At 41.3% G+C, this 17025-nt stretch overlaps 1 protein-coding gene across 1 annotated transcript in view; it reads left to right on the top strand.

Moving 5' to 3' along the window:
• Positions 1-16169, top strand: part of TNFAIP8 (TNF alpha induced protein 8) — a 67998-nt gene extending 51829 nt beyond the window's left edge. The window contains exon 2 of the mRNA XM_012804609.2: positions 15142-16169. Coding sequence (XP_012660063.1) covers positions 15142-15707 — 566 coding nt within the window. The 3' untranslated portion in view covers positions 15708-16169. The remainder of the gene's footprint in view (positions 1-15141) is intronic.
• The last annotated feature ends 856 nt before the right edge of the window (positions 16170-17025 follow it).

The raw sequence follows: 17025 nt of genomic DNA, 5'->3' as shown, positions 1-17025 counted from the left end.
AAAAAAAAAAAAAAAAAAAAATGAGTTCATAGGTTGGCTCTGAAATATAATCACATTTATTTCTGTTCAGCAAATGCCCACAGAGCCCAGGAAGTGAATGTCAACGTGTGGATGGCCAGTAGGGCTGGGGTAAACTGGAAAGTGTAATCTTCTAAAGGAGGCAGGCACGGTTTAGCCCAGCACCATCATTGCCATGGGCAAACGGGGGCCTGTTTCAGTCAGATCCTGATTGTTCAAAGAAAATCAGAGACACAGATTTTGAGGTTAAATTTCCCAATCTTCTAACATGGACCACTAATCCCAAGAACAACACAACATCCTGTAGACCAAACAATGGGGCATCCAAGTTACAACCTCTGCCAGGGATCCTGATCTTGATAAAACAGAGGGGGATGTCAAAGGAGAGAAAAAGACAGAGGGATTAGAAACCACTTCTCAGCGTGAATGCCGCGCTGGACGTACCAGCTGGTGAGCAACACTGCTCCTGTAAACCTCGGGGGGTTTTCAGGGTTTTATCCTAGAATTATAGGGCTTTGGGACATCTTGATATTTGAAATGAGATAGTTGACTTTCAGGCCCAGCAAATGCCACCTTCCCGTTCACTGGATCTAGTTTTGAGACGCTGGCTTGGATATAAAATGCTTGACCAACTTAAAATTTTAATATAGTTATTGGGGAAGGATTGTGACAAGAATGTTGGGAGGTTGTGCCAAGAAGCATATTTGAGAGATGCCCAAGCTGAGGCCAAGAGGTTGCTGCTCTTAAAATACTCAAACAGATGGGCTTGGGATATTTGCATGGGAGAACATTTGCTGTAGGGATTGAGTTAACTAAATATGGTCACTTCACCAAACAAAAGTAGCTCGTCAGGCTGTGTGTTTTGGCAAAGGGCAGGGGAGCAAAGCAGTCAATACAAAAAGGAAATGCATTTCTTTTATGTACATTTCCTGTCCTTTAAAATAAAACATCTTACATCTCATAAATATAGTCGTGTGTGTCCATGGAGGGCAAGTAAATTCACCTGTTCAACTCTCGATATAAAAAATCAAATTGATCACAACTACAACAGGGACCTTACCTAACAAACGCAAACAATGTAACTTAGTTGTTTGTACCCTCTTATTAATCTGAAATTTTAAAAAATTGAATGGATCCCCTGACACGTCTGCACGGATTATTGTGAAAGATATTAATAGGTCTCATGGAGGCAAATTAGAGCCTGTGGTTTAGTTCACCTCATGCCAGCTGGAGGGCACGTGTGAAGCCTTTTGAAGAATGCAGAGATGAACAGACTTGGTACCTTACTTGTCAAGGAACATAAACAATTAAGATAAGATAGGAATTTAAGTCTCCCACAGGACAAAAAAAGGTTAGAGGAGAGATTTATTCTGGCTGTTGGATTTGGAATTGGAAGAAGTGGCATTTACACCAAGCTTCACAAAACGAGCAGCACTTTTTCAGGCAGGGGTGGAGGAAAGGGGGGTGCAAATGTACAGCTCTTTTTTACTTTATTCTTTCTCTTTTTTGAGACAGAGCCTCAAGCTGTCCCCCCTGGGTAGAGTGCTGTGGCATCAAAGCTCACAGCAACCTCCAACTCCTGGGCTCAAGCGAGTCTCCTGCCTCCGCCTCCCAAGTAGCTGGGACCACAGGTGTCCGCCACAACGCCCGGCTACTTTTTGGTTGCAGCCGTCATTGTTTGGCGGCCCGGGCTGGATTCGAACCCGCCACCTTAGGTGTATGTGGCTGGTGCCTTAGCCACTTGAGCCATAGGTGCCGAGCCTCTTTTTTAGTTTCTATTATCCAATGTGTAAGATCTTGCTCCTCCTTTTTGGTTCAAGAAGTTGCTTTATCTCGCAGAGCAAATAAGCTCTAAGAGATGGGATTCTGCAGCTGACTCAACCATGTTGTATTTGATAGAAAATTCAGAAACAGTGAACATTATCTTAATCTCACTTTGCTTATTGAGCAGCTGTGTCATCTAGCAAGTCATGTGTCCCAGCATGGCCACTAAGGATGCGTCCTGGGATAAGTCACTGCCTTTCATGAGTGTCAGTTGTCCTATCTAGCTCTCTCAGGGTTAAGTAATAACAGAACCAAATCAGAAATGCATATGAAAGTGTTATAGTGAAATATTCTGTAGACTGCAGAGTGCTACACAGACGTCAGCTGTAATGGTGTTCTCTGGTTGTCTTTGTTATTAAGGCCAGGAGCAACCTGGTAAGACCAAAAAGGGTGTGTATAGATGCCAATGATGGGGCAGGTTCAGTAACTAACCTTTACTCTAGTGTGCTGGATTTTAAAATCTGTTATTGGTTTTCTAAGCACTGCGTGAATATAAATATTCATCAGGCATCAGGGCCTCTGGCAGGATAGGGGAACTTGGGGCTGGAAAATTGTAGAAAATCATGGAACTGTTGAGAGAAGTTTCTCTTACATTCTGGAGGAAGATTGGATTATATCAACAGTTGAAAGGTTTTATGTCTTCAAGAAAATATGTAAATAAATCCAGCTTAAATGAAAAGTCTCTAAGAAAAACTAGCTTATCCTAATTCAACATAATGAATAAATAAGGGTTCCTTTAGTTCAAAAAGAAAAAGAATAGTGTTCTGAGATCAGTTTTGTATAAGCAATTGTAGGATTTTTTATTCCATTTTAAACCCATGTGTACTCTAGTAATAGAGGTAGACTCTGTTCAAATTTGACTTAAAGTATCATCTAGAAGAGACTTACTTTTCTATTCTCTTTAATATTTTATCAACTTTCCTTGAAATTTTAATATAATAAACTCATCTGAAAACATTTTCTCTGGATTCTAGATTGATCCCTGGAGGTTTGCTGAAAATCACTGGCATCAGGGCAGATTGATGACTGGGAGGAAAGGCATACAGATGTACTAGCCACGCATACATGGGGGCCTTCATCAATGAAGACCCAACGGTAGGGGGGAAGTTATCCATGTTTGTGCATAAGGTTCAGCAAAATATGGACAGTCATGTGGAAATATGATTGGACAAAAAGGATATGATTAATGCTAATGGGCTAGGTGGGGAAACCCAGCAAAGCCCGTCTGTCCAGATTCTTCTGGGCGGCTCTGAGCAGCAAGTCTTCCTTCTGGGTCATTAGATTACAGTCTAAATGAGGGAGGTCAGATAATTTCCTTAAGACCGGTTTTTACACAGAATAATTTTAGACTTTCTTGAGAAAAGGGGTTCTTTTTTTTTTTTAATGACCCAGCTTGGGGAAAAGGGACTCTAATTTCTACGAATAGCCTAGGGAGAGAATGGGGCTGAGACAGGAGGACTCTGTTCTGAGCCCCAGCAATTCCTCACCCACAAGCTGTCATCTATATTTTCATGAAAAAACTTTGAGAGGGAATTAAATTTGTCCCTCTACTCATAACAGGCCTGTATGGTCAAGGTAGGTCTGACAGTTCTAAGGTCAGCATCCCAGGAGTCGGGGCCCTCCAACATTACTGTGCCTTGGAATCACACAGGATGCCTCTGACACATGCGGGCTTTAACTGCAACCCTGGAGAGTCTGAACCAGGAGATGGAGCAATTTCTAAGATGCCTCCAGGTACTTCTGATGGCCCCTGACCCTGAAAATTCTGCCCCTGCTACCTGCTATGTCAAAACCCTCTTGAAAGCTGAGTAGTTCCTTTGTGTCATGTCCTGAGCCCTGATAACAAATTATACAGAACTAGGCTGGGCGCTTTGGCTCGCACCTGTAATTGTAGCACTCTGGGAGACTGAGCTGGGTGGATTGCCCTGAGTTCACAGGTTCAAGACCAGCCTGAGCAAAAAGCAAGACCCCACTGTCTTTATTAAAAATAGAAAAACTGAGGCAAAAGGATCTCTTGAGCCCAAGAGTTGGAGGTTGCTGTGAACTATGACGCCACCACACTCTAGGCGTCACTGAGGGTGACAAAGTGAGACACCACCACACTCTAGGCGTCACTGAGGGTTTCAAAGTGAGACACCACCACACTCTAGGCGTCACTGAGGGTGACAAAGTGAGACTCAGTCTCAACAACAACAAAAAAAAGTGCTCGATTTTTTTCTGAAATGCACTGGGTTTCTGACATACCGGTATACTGATAAACAGAATTTTAAATTCTGATTACCCAGTAGGAATTCTGTAGGTCAGCTTTGGAATATAATTGCATTTATTTCTGTAAGGCAGAACGTCCTTTTCCTTCAAGGTCATTCTCCTCTTGTGAAAACTTCCTCAAATCTAGCCTCCCTCCTTCCCTTCATCCAGCAAAATTAATGTTCCCTCTTTGCTACCATTGCATTTTCATGCAAGCTCCTGGTGTGGAACTTTCTGTGCGTTCTGTCTTGCCGTGAGCTCGTCTGCCCACGTTTGACTGAGTGGCTGGAGAGGAGGGATAGTGTTACTTATCTTCGAAACCACAGCATCTGATACATTACAAACAGCCAAAGTTTTTGTTGAATGATTTGTGTCTTTGGGTCAGTGTTCTTTCGCCCCCCCTCTCTTCTGTTCCACAAGACCTGATCGCACGACAGGCTGTGTCTATACCAGCAGAACTTCGACAGTCTCTACCTTAATGACAAGGACAGAAATAATAATGATCACTGCTTACCTAAACTGACCAATTATTTTGTAATATATCTGGTGCTGTTCTAAGAACGTACTTGAATCATTTTCATTTAATCCTCATAGTAGTCTCATTTGCAGATGAGGAAACTGAGGCATAGAAAGGTTAAGAAATTTGTTCCAGGGACTCAGGCACTCAAATGGCAGAGTCAGAGCTGTGACCCAGTCTGACTCCAGAGCCCAATTTGCAGGAGATGGGGGTCGTGAATCTATTCCAGAGAAATACCAAGAACCCTGGGTAATTTGTTAGCCAATTATTTTCACCGACCTTATCCCAATGGGTCCTCTATGAAATTATTATAGCTTGGAAAACTTGGGTACAAAGTCAAAAAAATGTTTTTAACTATACTAATCTTCAAGGTCTTTAATCTTATTAAATGCATTTTATTCATCTCCAAAGGGGACCTTACTTCATTTCCTAAGTTTATTTAGAGAGAATTTTTTTTTGGCCTGCTGAGTCTCCTCTTAACTTCTTGAATAACTAGGGGGTTTTTTTTGTTTGTTTTTTTAACATAGTTTGGAAGAAAAGATGGTTAATGCTTTCATAAGTATTCCGAGAAGTTTCTCAGGTCCTTCATATTTGGGTATATCCTTACTTCTGATCCTTTCTTATTTAGTCTTAAGTAGAGTGACTGCTTACATATGCCCGGGACAGTCACAGATCAGTTGTCATGAAGTAAGTAATAGCACCCTTTTCAAAGCTAAGACATTTGAATGACAACCTGATCACCCAAATCATAATACTTGTCCCCCTATTTAATAAAGACCTGACTTATATTCTATACCACCTTACCTTCTTACCGTGCATTGAAGAACTCTCCTGACTATTGTGGGGGGGGAGGGACACATCCCGTGTTCCTCCAGCATTTCAGCATTTTATGTCTGAGTTATATGTGGAATTAAGGACACATATGCAGTTTATCTTCTCTCTTCACGCAAAAGTTGCCTATCTTGAGGCCAGGCATGTTGGCTCATGACTGTAATCCTAGCACTCTGGGAGGCAGAGGTGGGAGGACTCCTTGAGCTCAGGTGTTCGAGACCAGCCTGAGCAAAACTGAGACCCTATCTCTACTAAAAATAGAAAAATTAGCCAGACATTCTGGTGGGAGCCTGTGGTCCTAGCAACTTGGGAGGCTGAGACAGAAGGATTGCTTGAGCCCAGGAGTTTGAGATTGTTAGGGCTAGGCTAAGGCCGTGGCCCTCCAGTGTGAGGGACAGAAGGGAAAAAAAGATTGTGTATCTTAAGAATTCTAAGCCCTTAAGCCTTCTTTGCACTGCTCAGTATCTATTCATATATTTGCTTATTTATGCAGAGGGAGGGTGGGTAAAACTCTACAAGGATGCCAAAAATCTAAGAACAGTTGTTGACTTTTGGAAGCAGGTGTCAGGGTCAGAACCCGCAGTGGTGGCAAAGCTGAGAAAGAGCTTTTTCACTTTATAAACTTATATTCTGAGTTTGAACAATAAGTATATAATTTAGTTTTTTATATTTAAGTAATATATTTTTAAAAAGTGCATTTTTTTTCTTTTTTTTTTTTGAGACAGAGTCTCAGTCTGCTGCCCAGGCTTGAGTGTAGTATTGAGGTCATAGCTTATTTTAACTTTGAACTCCTGGGCTCAACGGATCCTTCTGCCTCAGCCTTCGAGTACTTGGGACTATAGGCATGCACCACCCTATCTAGCTTTTTTTTTTTTTTTTTTTTTGTAGATACACGGTCTCACTGTATTGCCCAGGCTAGTCTTGAACTCCTGAACCTCAAGCTATCCTGCCTCTACTCCCAAAGTCCTAGGATTATAGGCATGAGGTCCCACACTCAGCCTTAAAAATGTTTTAAAAGTGCTCCAGTTCCTCCCTGGAAGTACAGGCTATTTCAGGCCCGGCTAGGTTAATCTACCTTGTTGTCTATTTCCCCCCTGCAGGGAAATCTGGTCTCTTTTTCTTTCATCTCACTCCACCTAGTCGAAGGTTATCAGATCTGCTCATACTTTCAAAAGAAAGCCTCTTTCCTGAACACATGTAATGTAACTTCAGAGAATGGCACGTTCAAGTTTATCTCTGTCACTTACTGACTTTATGGACTTCAGAAGGTAACTTAACTTCTTTAGGCCTCAGTTACCTCATCTGTAAAATGGGTATAATAATAACCTGCCTTTTAGGGTTGTTGTGAAACTTCAGTGAGGCAAATTTGGGGCAGTTCTGGGAATCCTTTAGTATGAATTCAACAAATGGTGGCTGCTATTGTAATTTTATGATGATGTACTGTTGTCATCATTTTCATCATCATTGTCTAGGGCAACTAATGGGTCTTGTGTCTCTGAACCACATTCCTACTCCTGTAACCTTTGTCCTTTGTCCTGATATTTACAGGACTGATAGTCTTTGGAGCCTGATCATACCACTTCATATAAATATCACCAAACTTTTTCCAACCACGCTATTAGACCAACCTGGAGGTACCAGGCAGATCTTGTCAGAGTTTATTCCATAAAGAAGGCAATCAGGGTATCATGTGACTTCTGGGGCAAATTGACAGAAAAAGAGCAGAAAGAGGGTTTAATATAAAATCAGAGGAGTTGAAACTCAGGAAATGACACTTAAAAAATTATCACAAAACTAAGCCATAGGAGTAAAGGACATACGGTTGGACCCAAAATCATAATGAAGAGATTCCATAATTAAGAAAACAAAAGCAGCTGAGATCACACAGGGAGAGGTCTCAGAGTGTTGTCTTCAGGACATCGTTTTTCTTGTCTACCAATTTGGCAACTCGGAGACATAGGAGAAATGACCCAGCACGCTGCTGGGTGTTTTTCAGATTCGTAACTCATCAAATCTTGTTTGAACCATACCAGTTTGAACCCCTCCATCCTTAGCAGATGAAAAGACTGAGTTTCAAATGTATTCAGTTGGAATCTCTCGGAACCTATTCTGGCTCAGAGGCTGCCCAGAAGAAAAAGAAAACAAGGAAAAAGAAATGGCACCCAAGTTATTATAACCCAAGACGCTTGACTTTGAGCCTCTTGTTTCCACTGTGGCTTCCCGCTGTGCTTGTGGGTCTCTGGGTCTCTGGGGGGCTTTGGAAACTCCTCGTGAGAATGCTGTGACTTCTACAGTGATCTTGTCAGCCCTGTGGCTTTGACTGTGGACTTCACTTGGCCTTTATTTTTGGCCGATTTCCTTTGTATCTTGCCGCTGGGGCGCAGCTTCACATGGATGTTAATGCTTTTTTTTTTTCTCTTTGTGTACTGGGCTTTAATGCTGTTCTCTGTAGGACAATTTTCAGTAGGCAAAATACCCTCATGTTGCCTATCATAGTCCTGATAGTAACGAATCTGTTGCTACCAGGAGACATAACACCTTAAAAAAGAGAAATTCCTTCTAAAGAAAGTTTTACTATGTTATTTTTTTAATGTCATCATGGAAAAGGAAATAGAATGACTGCTTATTAACTAAATTATGTGAGGGCTCTGCATTCATACAACTGGCATTTGGCATTTCTCTGTGACATAAGACTTTTAGAAGGTGTTAATTAATTTTGGCCAAGTGTGAATCTGTACTAACGTAGCATCAGGATGTATTTAAGGCTTGATTTGTTGTGTCCTTTAAACTTGAGCAGAAGGCTATTCTGTGGCAGGCGTGTGAGGCGTACCTAAGTGCTCCAAGTCCATTTATCTTAGGAAGACCTCCAGAAGGGGAGGATCATTATTTTCACCTTATAGATGGGGAAACTGAGTCTCATCCCTGAGCAGTACAGAAGTTCATGCAACCATTAGTTACAGAGTATTTGGACTATACTCTAGTTTTTTCCAGGACCCTGAGGCAGTAAATTGCCACAGGAAAAGAAGACTATCACTTTTAAGGTTCACACTGCAGTCTTCTTACTTTAAATCTTTTTTGATGGAAAGACTCTAATATGTGTTCAAAGGGTATGTTTTTTGAGAAGATAAACTCATGACTCTTATATAAATATAAGTGGGACATATCAGAGATTTTACTTAACTCGTTAATTAATGAGGGAACCAGTGAGCTCTTAACGGTTGTTTCCAAGGAGAACCCTAAGTGCAGTGCACAGGGAAACAAAATCAGAAATCACTTGTGGTTTTGCTGGTCAAATTTTATTTCCATCACTATGGACAAGAATGATTTATAATAATAATCAGTTTTCTGTGGTTTACAGAGTTATAAAATAGCTAAGTGAAGGACAATAAAAGGAATCTTAAAGAGTGGTAGACAATTCCTAGCACTGCCTTGAAAAGACGAGCAGAGATTTTTTTTTTTTTTTTTTGCAGGGATGGCAGTTTCAGAGTCACCGTTTCTGACATATTTTCTTTTCTTTTTGAGATAGGGTCTTGCTCTGTCACCCCAGCTAGAGTACGGTAATCTAACTCCTGGCTCAAATGATCCTCTTGGCTTAAGCCCGTTGGGTAGCTACGACTATAGGTGTGTGCCACCATGCCTGGGTAATTTTTTTAATGACTTTTTGTAGAGATGGGGTCTCATTATGTTGCCCAGGCTGGTGGTCTCAAACTCCTGGCCTCAAGAGATCCTCCTGCCTTGGCCTCCCAAAGTGCTGGGATCTCAGGTTGATTTATTACCTGTACCAGGCTACCCAGTCACGGTGCCCAGCATGCCATATCTGCTTTATTATATTACCTTTTAAGATGGCCGTGTGTTTTTCTGGAATTGGTATGAAACACAGAGCATATGGCATAATTTGTCAGGGTGATGGAGCATACCACTGGCTCTTAAACACTTGGGGGAAAATCTATATACACCAAAATGTACATTCAGTGTCAGGTTAAGAACCCCAGATGTATCGATTCTCCCGAGACTGTGTTCTCCTGTATGAGAGCCTTCCTCTGTGTGACAAAAGGCCAGTTAGGAGGGCAAGGTGCCTGGCCCTGTGTTCCCTCTCTGGATGATGAGATCGTCTCCAATTTTTTGACACGGCCATTATTTCCCACCCTTCCGGGTGCCACTTCCCTTCCGGTTCACATCTCTGCTGCTGTCCTGGCCCTGGCCTCTCCCTACACTGCACTCATATTTTCTTTCTTTTGTTTATCATTTCTTCTCTATCCTGCTGAATTTTGTATGTCAGGATTTTGATTACAGAGGCTGGTGTCACAGATACCTCACTAGCCATTCAGAGAGTCCCTGGCTTCTCTCTGGAGTGCTGCCACATTCCAGTGTCAGGGTCAACACTAAGCCTCTGGTTTCTGTGACTGTGTTTGTGGTCGGTTCTGGCCCCTTTCTCATCACCACAGCTGACTTTTGACTAAGTCTCATTAGATTTGGGGTTGTTCAGATCCCAGAGAGCTAGGCTTTGTATATTTGTTTAAGGAACTTTTATTAACAGACAGCAGCCAGACATGCTCTCCAAATTATTTTCTTTTCCATCCTTTTTAATATTAGATGCCCTGGACCAAATTTTAACTCGGCAGCAATTTGCAATGGCATGTGCCTGCGTTGCTGTCATCATTCGAGTTCCAAGTATAACAAACTTGAGGGCGAAAAGTTATGTGTTTTGTACCAGTGAAGTTGTAAAGAAAGTGACTTGAGTACTTCATTAGAAAATTCTTGGTGGGAACGGTTATATCATAGGGCATTTTGTTAATTTTCAGAAGACGAGTTTTTCATTAATATTACTGCGAGACCTTTTTCTTTTTTTCCCTTCTAAGCACATTTTCCTTGCATACTTGGTTCAACCATATTTTTACCATCAATATTTACCTCTAACTTTATAATTGTTGATGCTAAAAGTAGGATCCCCTACATATCAGTTTGCTTCATAACAAACATTGCTGAAATGGCCAAGGGAGGCTAGAGAGAAAGAGAGGGAGGGAGCTAAGGTAAGTAAGTATAAAATAACGTTTATACCCTATTTTGAGAAAACAATCTTAAAATAGTTTTGACATAATTACTTGCATGTATGTGTGAATAGCATTAGTTTTCCTTAGTGAACAGTTTAGCTGTCTGTTTCTAAAGGCACGTGAATTCATCTCAATAGTAAAACAGTGAGCTATCAAGTTCAGCCCTTTCTCCCTGGGGAGCGCCTCCTGTGCTCAGCTTCCCGGCTTCCTAGGATGTGGGTTTGGTCCGTCCTCCTGTCGCGTGTTTACACTCAGGTCCAGCCAGAGGTAGAGGTGGGCCTGTGTTTAATCTTACCCTGCAGTTCGAGGTTCGAGTCAGAACCAGTGCACCTTGCTTTGACTCTAAATATTTGTATTATTGTCCTCGGGTGTTTTTCCATTGTGTCCAATAAATTTTTCCTCTTTAAAAGAACTAATTGACGACTGTCAGGGAAGCCACATTCTAGAGAGCCCTTAAAGGAAAGAGAACTACCTATTTAGGGCAGTAACACAAATAACTATCTCTCTATGTTTCAAAACAAAGACACTCACATAGGTATTTAAAACTCATTTTGCAGGCTAACGTGTTTTCACAGAGAAGTATTTAAGAGTAGCCGCAAGATGGGGGGAATTTCTGCTTCTGTACCAGGCACTCTTCTAGGCCTAGGAGATCATATGTAAGACAAAGTCTCTGCTGTCAGAGAACTTAGATCCTAATAGGGAGAGGCAGACAATAAAAATTCAGGCAAATAATGAGGAGTAAGGAGGTATGATAGCAGATAGTTTAATGGAATAGCAGGTTTGTTTTTTTTTTTTTTGAGACAGAGTCTCAAGCTATTGCCCTGGGTAGAGTGCCGTGGCATCACAGCTCACAGCAACCTCCAACACTGGTGCTTAAGCAATTCTCTTGCCTCAGCCTCCTGAGTAGTACTACAGGTACCCGCCACAACGCCCAGCTGTTTTTTGTTGTTGTTGTTGCAGTTGTCACTATTTTTTTAGCAGGCCCAGGCCAGGTTTGAAACTGCCAGCCTCAGTGTATGTGGCCGGTGCCCTACCCACTGAGCTACGGGCACTGCCAGAATATCAGTTTTTAATTACATTTTTAAAAAACTCATGCTGCATGTATAGAAGAGATTTAAAAGGGGGCTTGGATGTCCATGGAGATGGAGGAAAATGGAATTTAGAAAACTGGGGAGAAGGTAGAGTAATGGACTGGGTAGGGGGGAGGATGGTGTGGTGGGTGATTCTCTACTCATTTGAGCAGAAAGTCAGAGGGGTAAACCCTGGAGGAGGAAAACTTGTGGGGGAGGGTGAGCAAGAATCAAGGGTTGAGTTTTGGACACGGTACATTTGAGATGCCTGCAAAATAGCCAAGGGAAGGAAAAATGCATTTGCAAAATGAGTCCGGAAAAGAGGTCAGGGCTGAGTGAGAACTGTGGGAGTCATTGGCACCTGGGTGGTATCTGAAGCCATGGGAATGGATGAGATCACAGGGGTGAGCGTAGACTGAAGGAGAAAAACTTGGTCTGGGGCTAGCTCTGAGACACAGCAGGCCAGTCAGGGATCTGGTAGAGGATGAAGAACTGACAGATGAGCCTGAGAGGGAAGGACCAACAGCAGTAAATTTGCAGGGGAAAAAAAGCCATATTTCATGATCACAGACCACACATCCCTGGCCAGCAGCTCTCAGCCACAACTTCTGGTTGGCTCCAAAAAAGCCTTCTCGAATGCCAGAAAATAAATCTACTCATGCATGTCTTCCCGAAGGAGGGGGGAAATGAGCTTCACCCTCTCTTAAAAAAGAACTGCTCTGGAATAACCCGAGGAATAAAATGAAAGATTCACACATCCGCTGCATTTCTAGAGCAGGGTTTAAGGTTCCTCTAGGACAAATAGGAAAGCCTCAGAGATGAACTCCTCTGTCTTGGTTCAGACTTGGTTACCAGTAGACGGGGAATGATCTTGCTTAGCTGGCAGGAGGGTGGCAGGAAGTTAAAATGCTGCACCATAGTTTTTATTTTCTCTTTATGTTTGAAAGTAAATGAAGCATTGAGATTTAACAAGAAAAGGAGTTTGGAGGAGGTACAAAGTTGGGAAAGTTCAGCCTTGGAGCACAAAGGAATCTTACTAATATCTCTCCCTCCGGGTTCAATATTTCGTGTCATAAAGTCTGTCCACATGATGATATTTGTAGACTGTGCCACCATCTAAATATTAAAACATAAGAACCTTGCAACTTTATGTAAAATATTGCTGAAATCCTCGTTTTTTGCTATGTGTCTAAAAATCGTTGGATATCCCTTCCTGTATAAATCAAGTTTATTAATTTGTTAGGGTCCATATCAGTAGTTCTCAGATGAAAGATGGTTCCTAGCCGGGCGTGGTGGCTCACACCTGTAATCCTACCACTGTGGGAGGCCAAGGCGGGTGCATTGTTTGAGCTCACAAGTTCAAGACCAGCCTGAGCAAAAGCGAGACCCCAAATTTTCTCTACTAAAATTAGAAAACTAAGGCAAGAGGATCGCTTGTGCCCAAGAGTTGGAGGTTACTGTGAGCTATGACACTGTCACTCCACCCAGGGTGACAGCTTAAGACTCTGTATCCAAAAAAAAAAAAAAAAAAGCTGGTTCCTAGACTTAGTATGGTAATGTTAACTACATGTATGCCATTTATTTTGCTTTATTAATAAATTCTTTGGTATGAATTAATCTTTGTACTTTCTCGTAAATCATTGAAGAATAGGAATTGAGATAGACTATGGCTTAAATGATGAAAACATTAAAAAATAAATAAATAAAGCTTTGAAACCTGCCTAAGGTTAGCTGTTCCTCACACATTTTCACGTTCCTTTTCTTTTTCAAAATCTATTTCAGTTCTTCTTCTGCAGTTTCAGTCCATGTTTCCGAAGTTTCGATATTGCCACATGGGAGGGCATCATTTCTAATGTTCAGCCAAGCCGTTCTTTCCGTGGATGTATGCCTTTGCCCAAATTTCAAATCTAATTTGTCTTCCCTTTACTACAATTTCAAATCTAACGCGGGAGTTCCACATTAAGGGTATCACTCGTCTTATCTGTCCTCCCAGCCTGGATTCGGGAGCGATGCCTTTCTGCTTCCTAACCATGCTAACCAGTTCAAACTAGAAAGGATTTTGCATCACTGTTGCCCTGACTCATTCCTACGTACTGGCATTTTTTAAGCTTTTTTATCTTTTGTTACCAAATGACTGCTTTCCAACACCAGGGCCTCGGCTTAAACACTGTCATACATAGAGAGTGTTACCTTGGGCCGGAAGATGCAGTGGACACCCTGAGAACTGCCGTTCTGAGGTCCAAGAAGAGGGAGAAGGCACAATTGTAGGGGAGGAGTGGAGGAAACTATGGTAGGAAAACAGGGAATTGGTTTGGAGAATAAACATTTATGGAGCATTGCCACTGACCAGCTCTCCCCTGGCATTATATGTAGTGTTCCTTTAATATTTAATACATACAGCTATTATGTGTGTTTTAAACACCTGTCCAATTAAAAGTTACTATAATTCCAAAAGTGAACCCTAAGCATCTGTTTTTCGTGGAGCATATTTCATTAGCTCATCAAGTATGGCATTTCCTCAAAATGTATGCAAATTTAAAGGGAACAATGGCCACGCATCCATCCAAAATAGCAAGTAACAGTGAGTTTTCCAAGAAGTATTTTTTTCTAACACTTGCCTTCTCAGAGTTGAAATTCAAGGTGGTTAGGACAGCCAAACTGGTGGGTCTAGGCCAATTTCTTGGGAAATTCGACTTCTTGCAACTAGATTATAAAGCAAGGCTCTCTTTTTTATTTTCTTTCATGAATTTGCCATTTTATTCAATATCATAGCTTTTCCATTTATCCCCCTTAAATTTAAATAGGTTCCTTTTTTTTGTTTGTTTGAGACAAAGTCTCAAGCTGTCACCCTCGGTAGAGTGCAGTGGGGTCACAGCTCACAGCAACCTCAAACTCTTGGGCTTAAGCAATTCTCTTGCCTCAGCCTCCCAAGTAGCTGGGATTACAAGTGCCTGCCACACAGCTGGCTATTTTTTTTTTTTTTTTTGGTTGCAGTTGTCCTTGTTTAGCTGGCCCGGGCCAGGTTCGAACCCTCAGTGCACGTGGCTGGCACTGTAATCACTGTGCTACAGGTGCCGAGCCTTAAATGGGTTCTTTAGATAGCTCCTGGTTGTCGTTGCCCAGAGGATGGGTGTAGAGTTGATTATATATTTTTAATATATTTTTTTAAAAGTTAAACTAGGGAAACATTGTATAAAGACTTACTGCTTTGTGAGATATACTGGTTTTATATCCAGAAAAGTTACTTTTAAAAAAAGTTACCACCTTTAACTTTTAAAGAAACTATTGACTACATCACAAAATGTACAAAATATTTGAGTTGCCAAAGTCCATATAAAGATTATATGCATCAACCTTCTGATTCCACAGATAAGATCCTGGATGTTCAGAAATGTAGAAAAAAATTTTTTAGATTTTTTTTTTGGAGCAGAGACTAATATCAGTAGATGGGAAGTAAACCACAGTTGGTGGGAAAATGAAAAAAATTGTCTAATACCCGTTTAACTGTATTCTCTTCCTGACAATTTACTAATCTTTTATTCTTTCCCCTCTCATTTCTTTTTCTTTTTTTTCTTTTTTTTAGTGGCCACAGATGTCTTTAATTCCAAAAACCTGGCCGTTCAGGCACAGAAGAAGATCTTGGGTAAAATGGTGTCCAAATCTATCGCCACGACCTTGATAGATGACACGAGCAGTGAGGTGCTGGATGAGCTCTACAGAGTGACCCGGGAGTACACCCAGAACAAGAAGGAGGCAGAGAAGGTCATCAAGAACCTCATCAAGACGGTCATCAAGCTGGCCATTCTTTACAGGAATAATCAGTTTAATCAAGATGAGCTGGCACTGATGGAGAAATTTAAGAAGAAGGTTCATCAGTTGGCCATGACGGTGGTCAGTTTCCATCAGGTGGATTACACCTTTGACCGGAACGTGCTGTCCAGGCTGCTGAACGAGTGCAGAGAGATGCTCCACCAGATCATCCAGCGCCACCTCACTGCCAAGTCACATGGACGGATTAATAATGTCTTCGATCATTTTTCAGATTGTGAATTCTTGGCTGCCTTGTATAATCCCTTTGGAAATTTTAAGCCCCATTTACAAAAACTTTGCGATGGTGTCAACAAAATGTTGGATGAAGAGAACATATGAGCGTGTGAATTAAGGTTGTGACTGACCATGATCCATTTGAAGATGGAGCACTGCTGATTTATGAAGGAAGAAAAGAAGAATTTTCTAAAGATTACACATGACTTCAGGAAGACTTTGCCCGGTGCGGTCATCAGACCTTATTGATAGTGCTTTTATGAGGCTTGTTTTATTTGAGGAAAAGCATATTGCCAAAAATTCTGGTTAAAAGCTTCCTAATGGGTCACAGATCATGGGAAAGATGTGTGGTTGGGTAATGCAGATGTATAGTTACAGAGAAAAACACAGGTGCTCCAGACCTTCAGACATTTTTTTTAGGGCAGCTGTTGTGTTGGTGGCACATTGGATATTTCTAACATGTACAGAATCCTGTATTTTGATTCACTTTTATTCCTTCCTATGTATATGTTACCTCTTTTGAAAAGCCAAGAGCTTTCTCTTGCTGTCATTACTCCTTTGAAACAATTCCATTTTCAAGTCTACCCTTGATTCTTTTGTTAAAGGTTGTGTTGTTGACATTCAAGAATGAAGTCTAGCCCTTGAGGTGGCTCATGCCTGTAATCCTAGCACTCTGGCAGGCTGAGGCCAGCAGATTGCCTGAGGTCACAAGTTTGAAACCAGCCTGAGCCAGAGCGAGACCCCATGTCTAAAAATAACCGGGCGTTGTGGCCAGCGCCTGTAGTCTCAGCTACTCGGGAGGCTGAGGCAAGAGAATTGCTTAAGCCCCAGAATTTGAAGTTGCTGTGACCTATGACGCCATGGCACTCTTCCAATGGCAACAAAGTGAGACTCTGTCTCAAAAAAAAAAAAAAAAAAAGAATGAAGTCTAAGGCAGTCAAATTTAAGCCCCAGAAAAATAGAAAACTGCTTATCTGAAATCAATATTGTGGAGATAAGCTACGTTAGATACTATAAATAATGTCCATTATAAGAATGTGCTTCTGAAATTGAGTCCGGCTTTTAAGAACCAATGGTGATACTTAATTTCCCCCAAAATGTAATGGCTTTGAAATACTTGCTTAGGATTTAACTTTTATGTTATCTTGAAAAAGTACTGATGAAATCTTTGAGTTTTTTTACATCCACTTCACATGTAAGAGACAAAGAGAAAATCTGGATTGATCTTGATACTGGGATGCTAAGAAGTAGCATTACAAAAGACAAAACCTTCTTCATTTAGAGACGAACCCATCAAAATAATATGGAGGGATGAAGAGCAAAACAGAAAATAGGACATTGTGAAGAACATGAGCATAAAAATGAATGCATTTCAATGTTGAAGATTGATTAAAGAGTGACACTTTTTTTATTTAACTGATAA

Source organism: Otolemur garnettii, unplaced genomic scaffold, assembly GCF_000181295.1.
Source record: "Otolemur garnettii isolate 467f Iridium unplaced genomic scaffold, OtoGar3 scaffold00030, whole genome shotgun sequence".
Lineage (NCBI taxonomy): Eukaryota > Metazoa > Chordata > Mammalia > Primates > Galagidae > Otolemur > Otolemur garnettii.
Note: the sequence above shows the minus strand (reverse complement) of the source record. Positions and strands in the feature narration are given on the sequence as shown.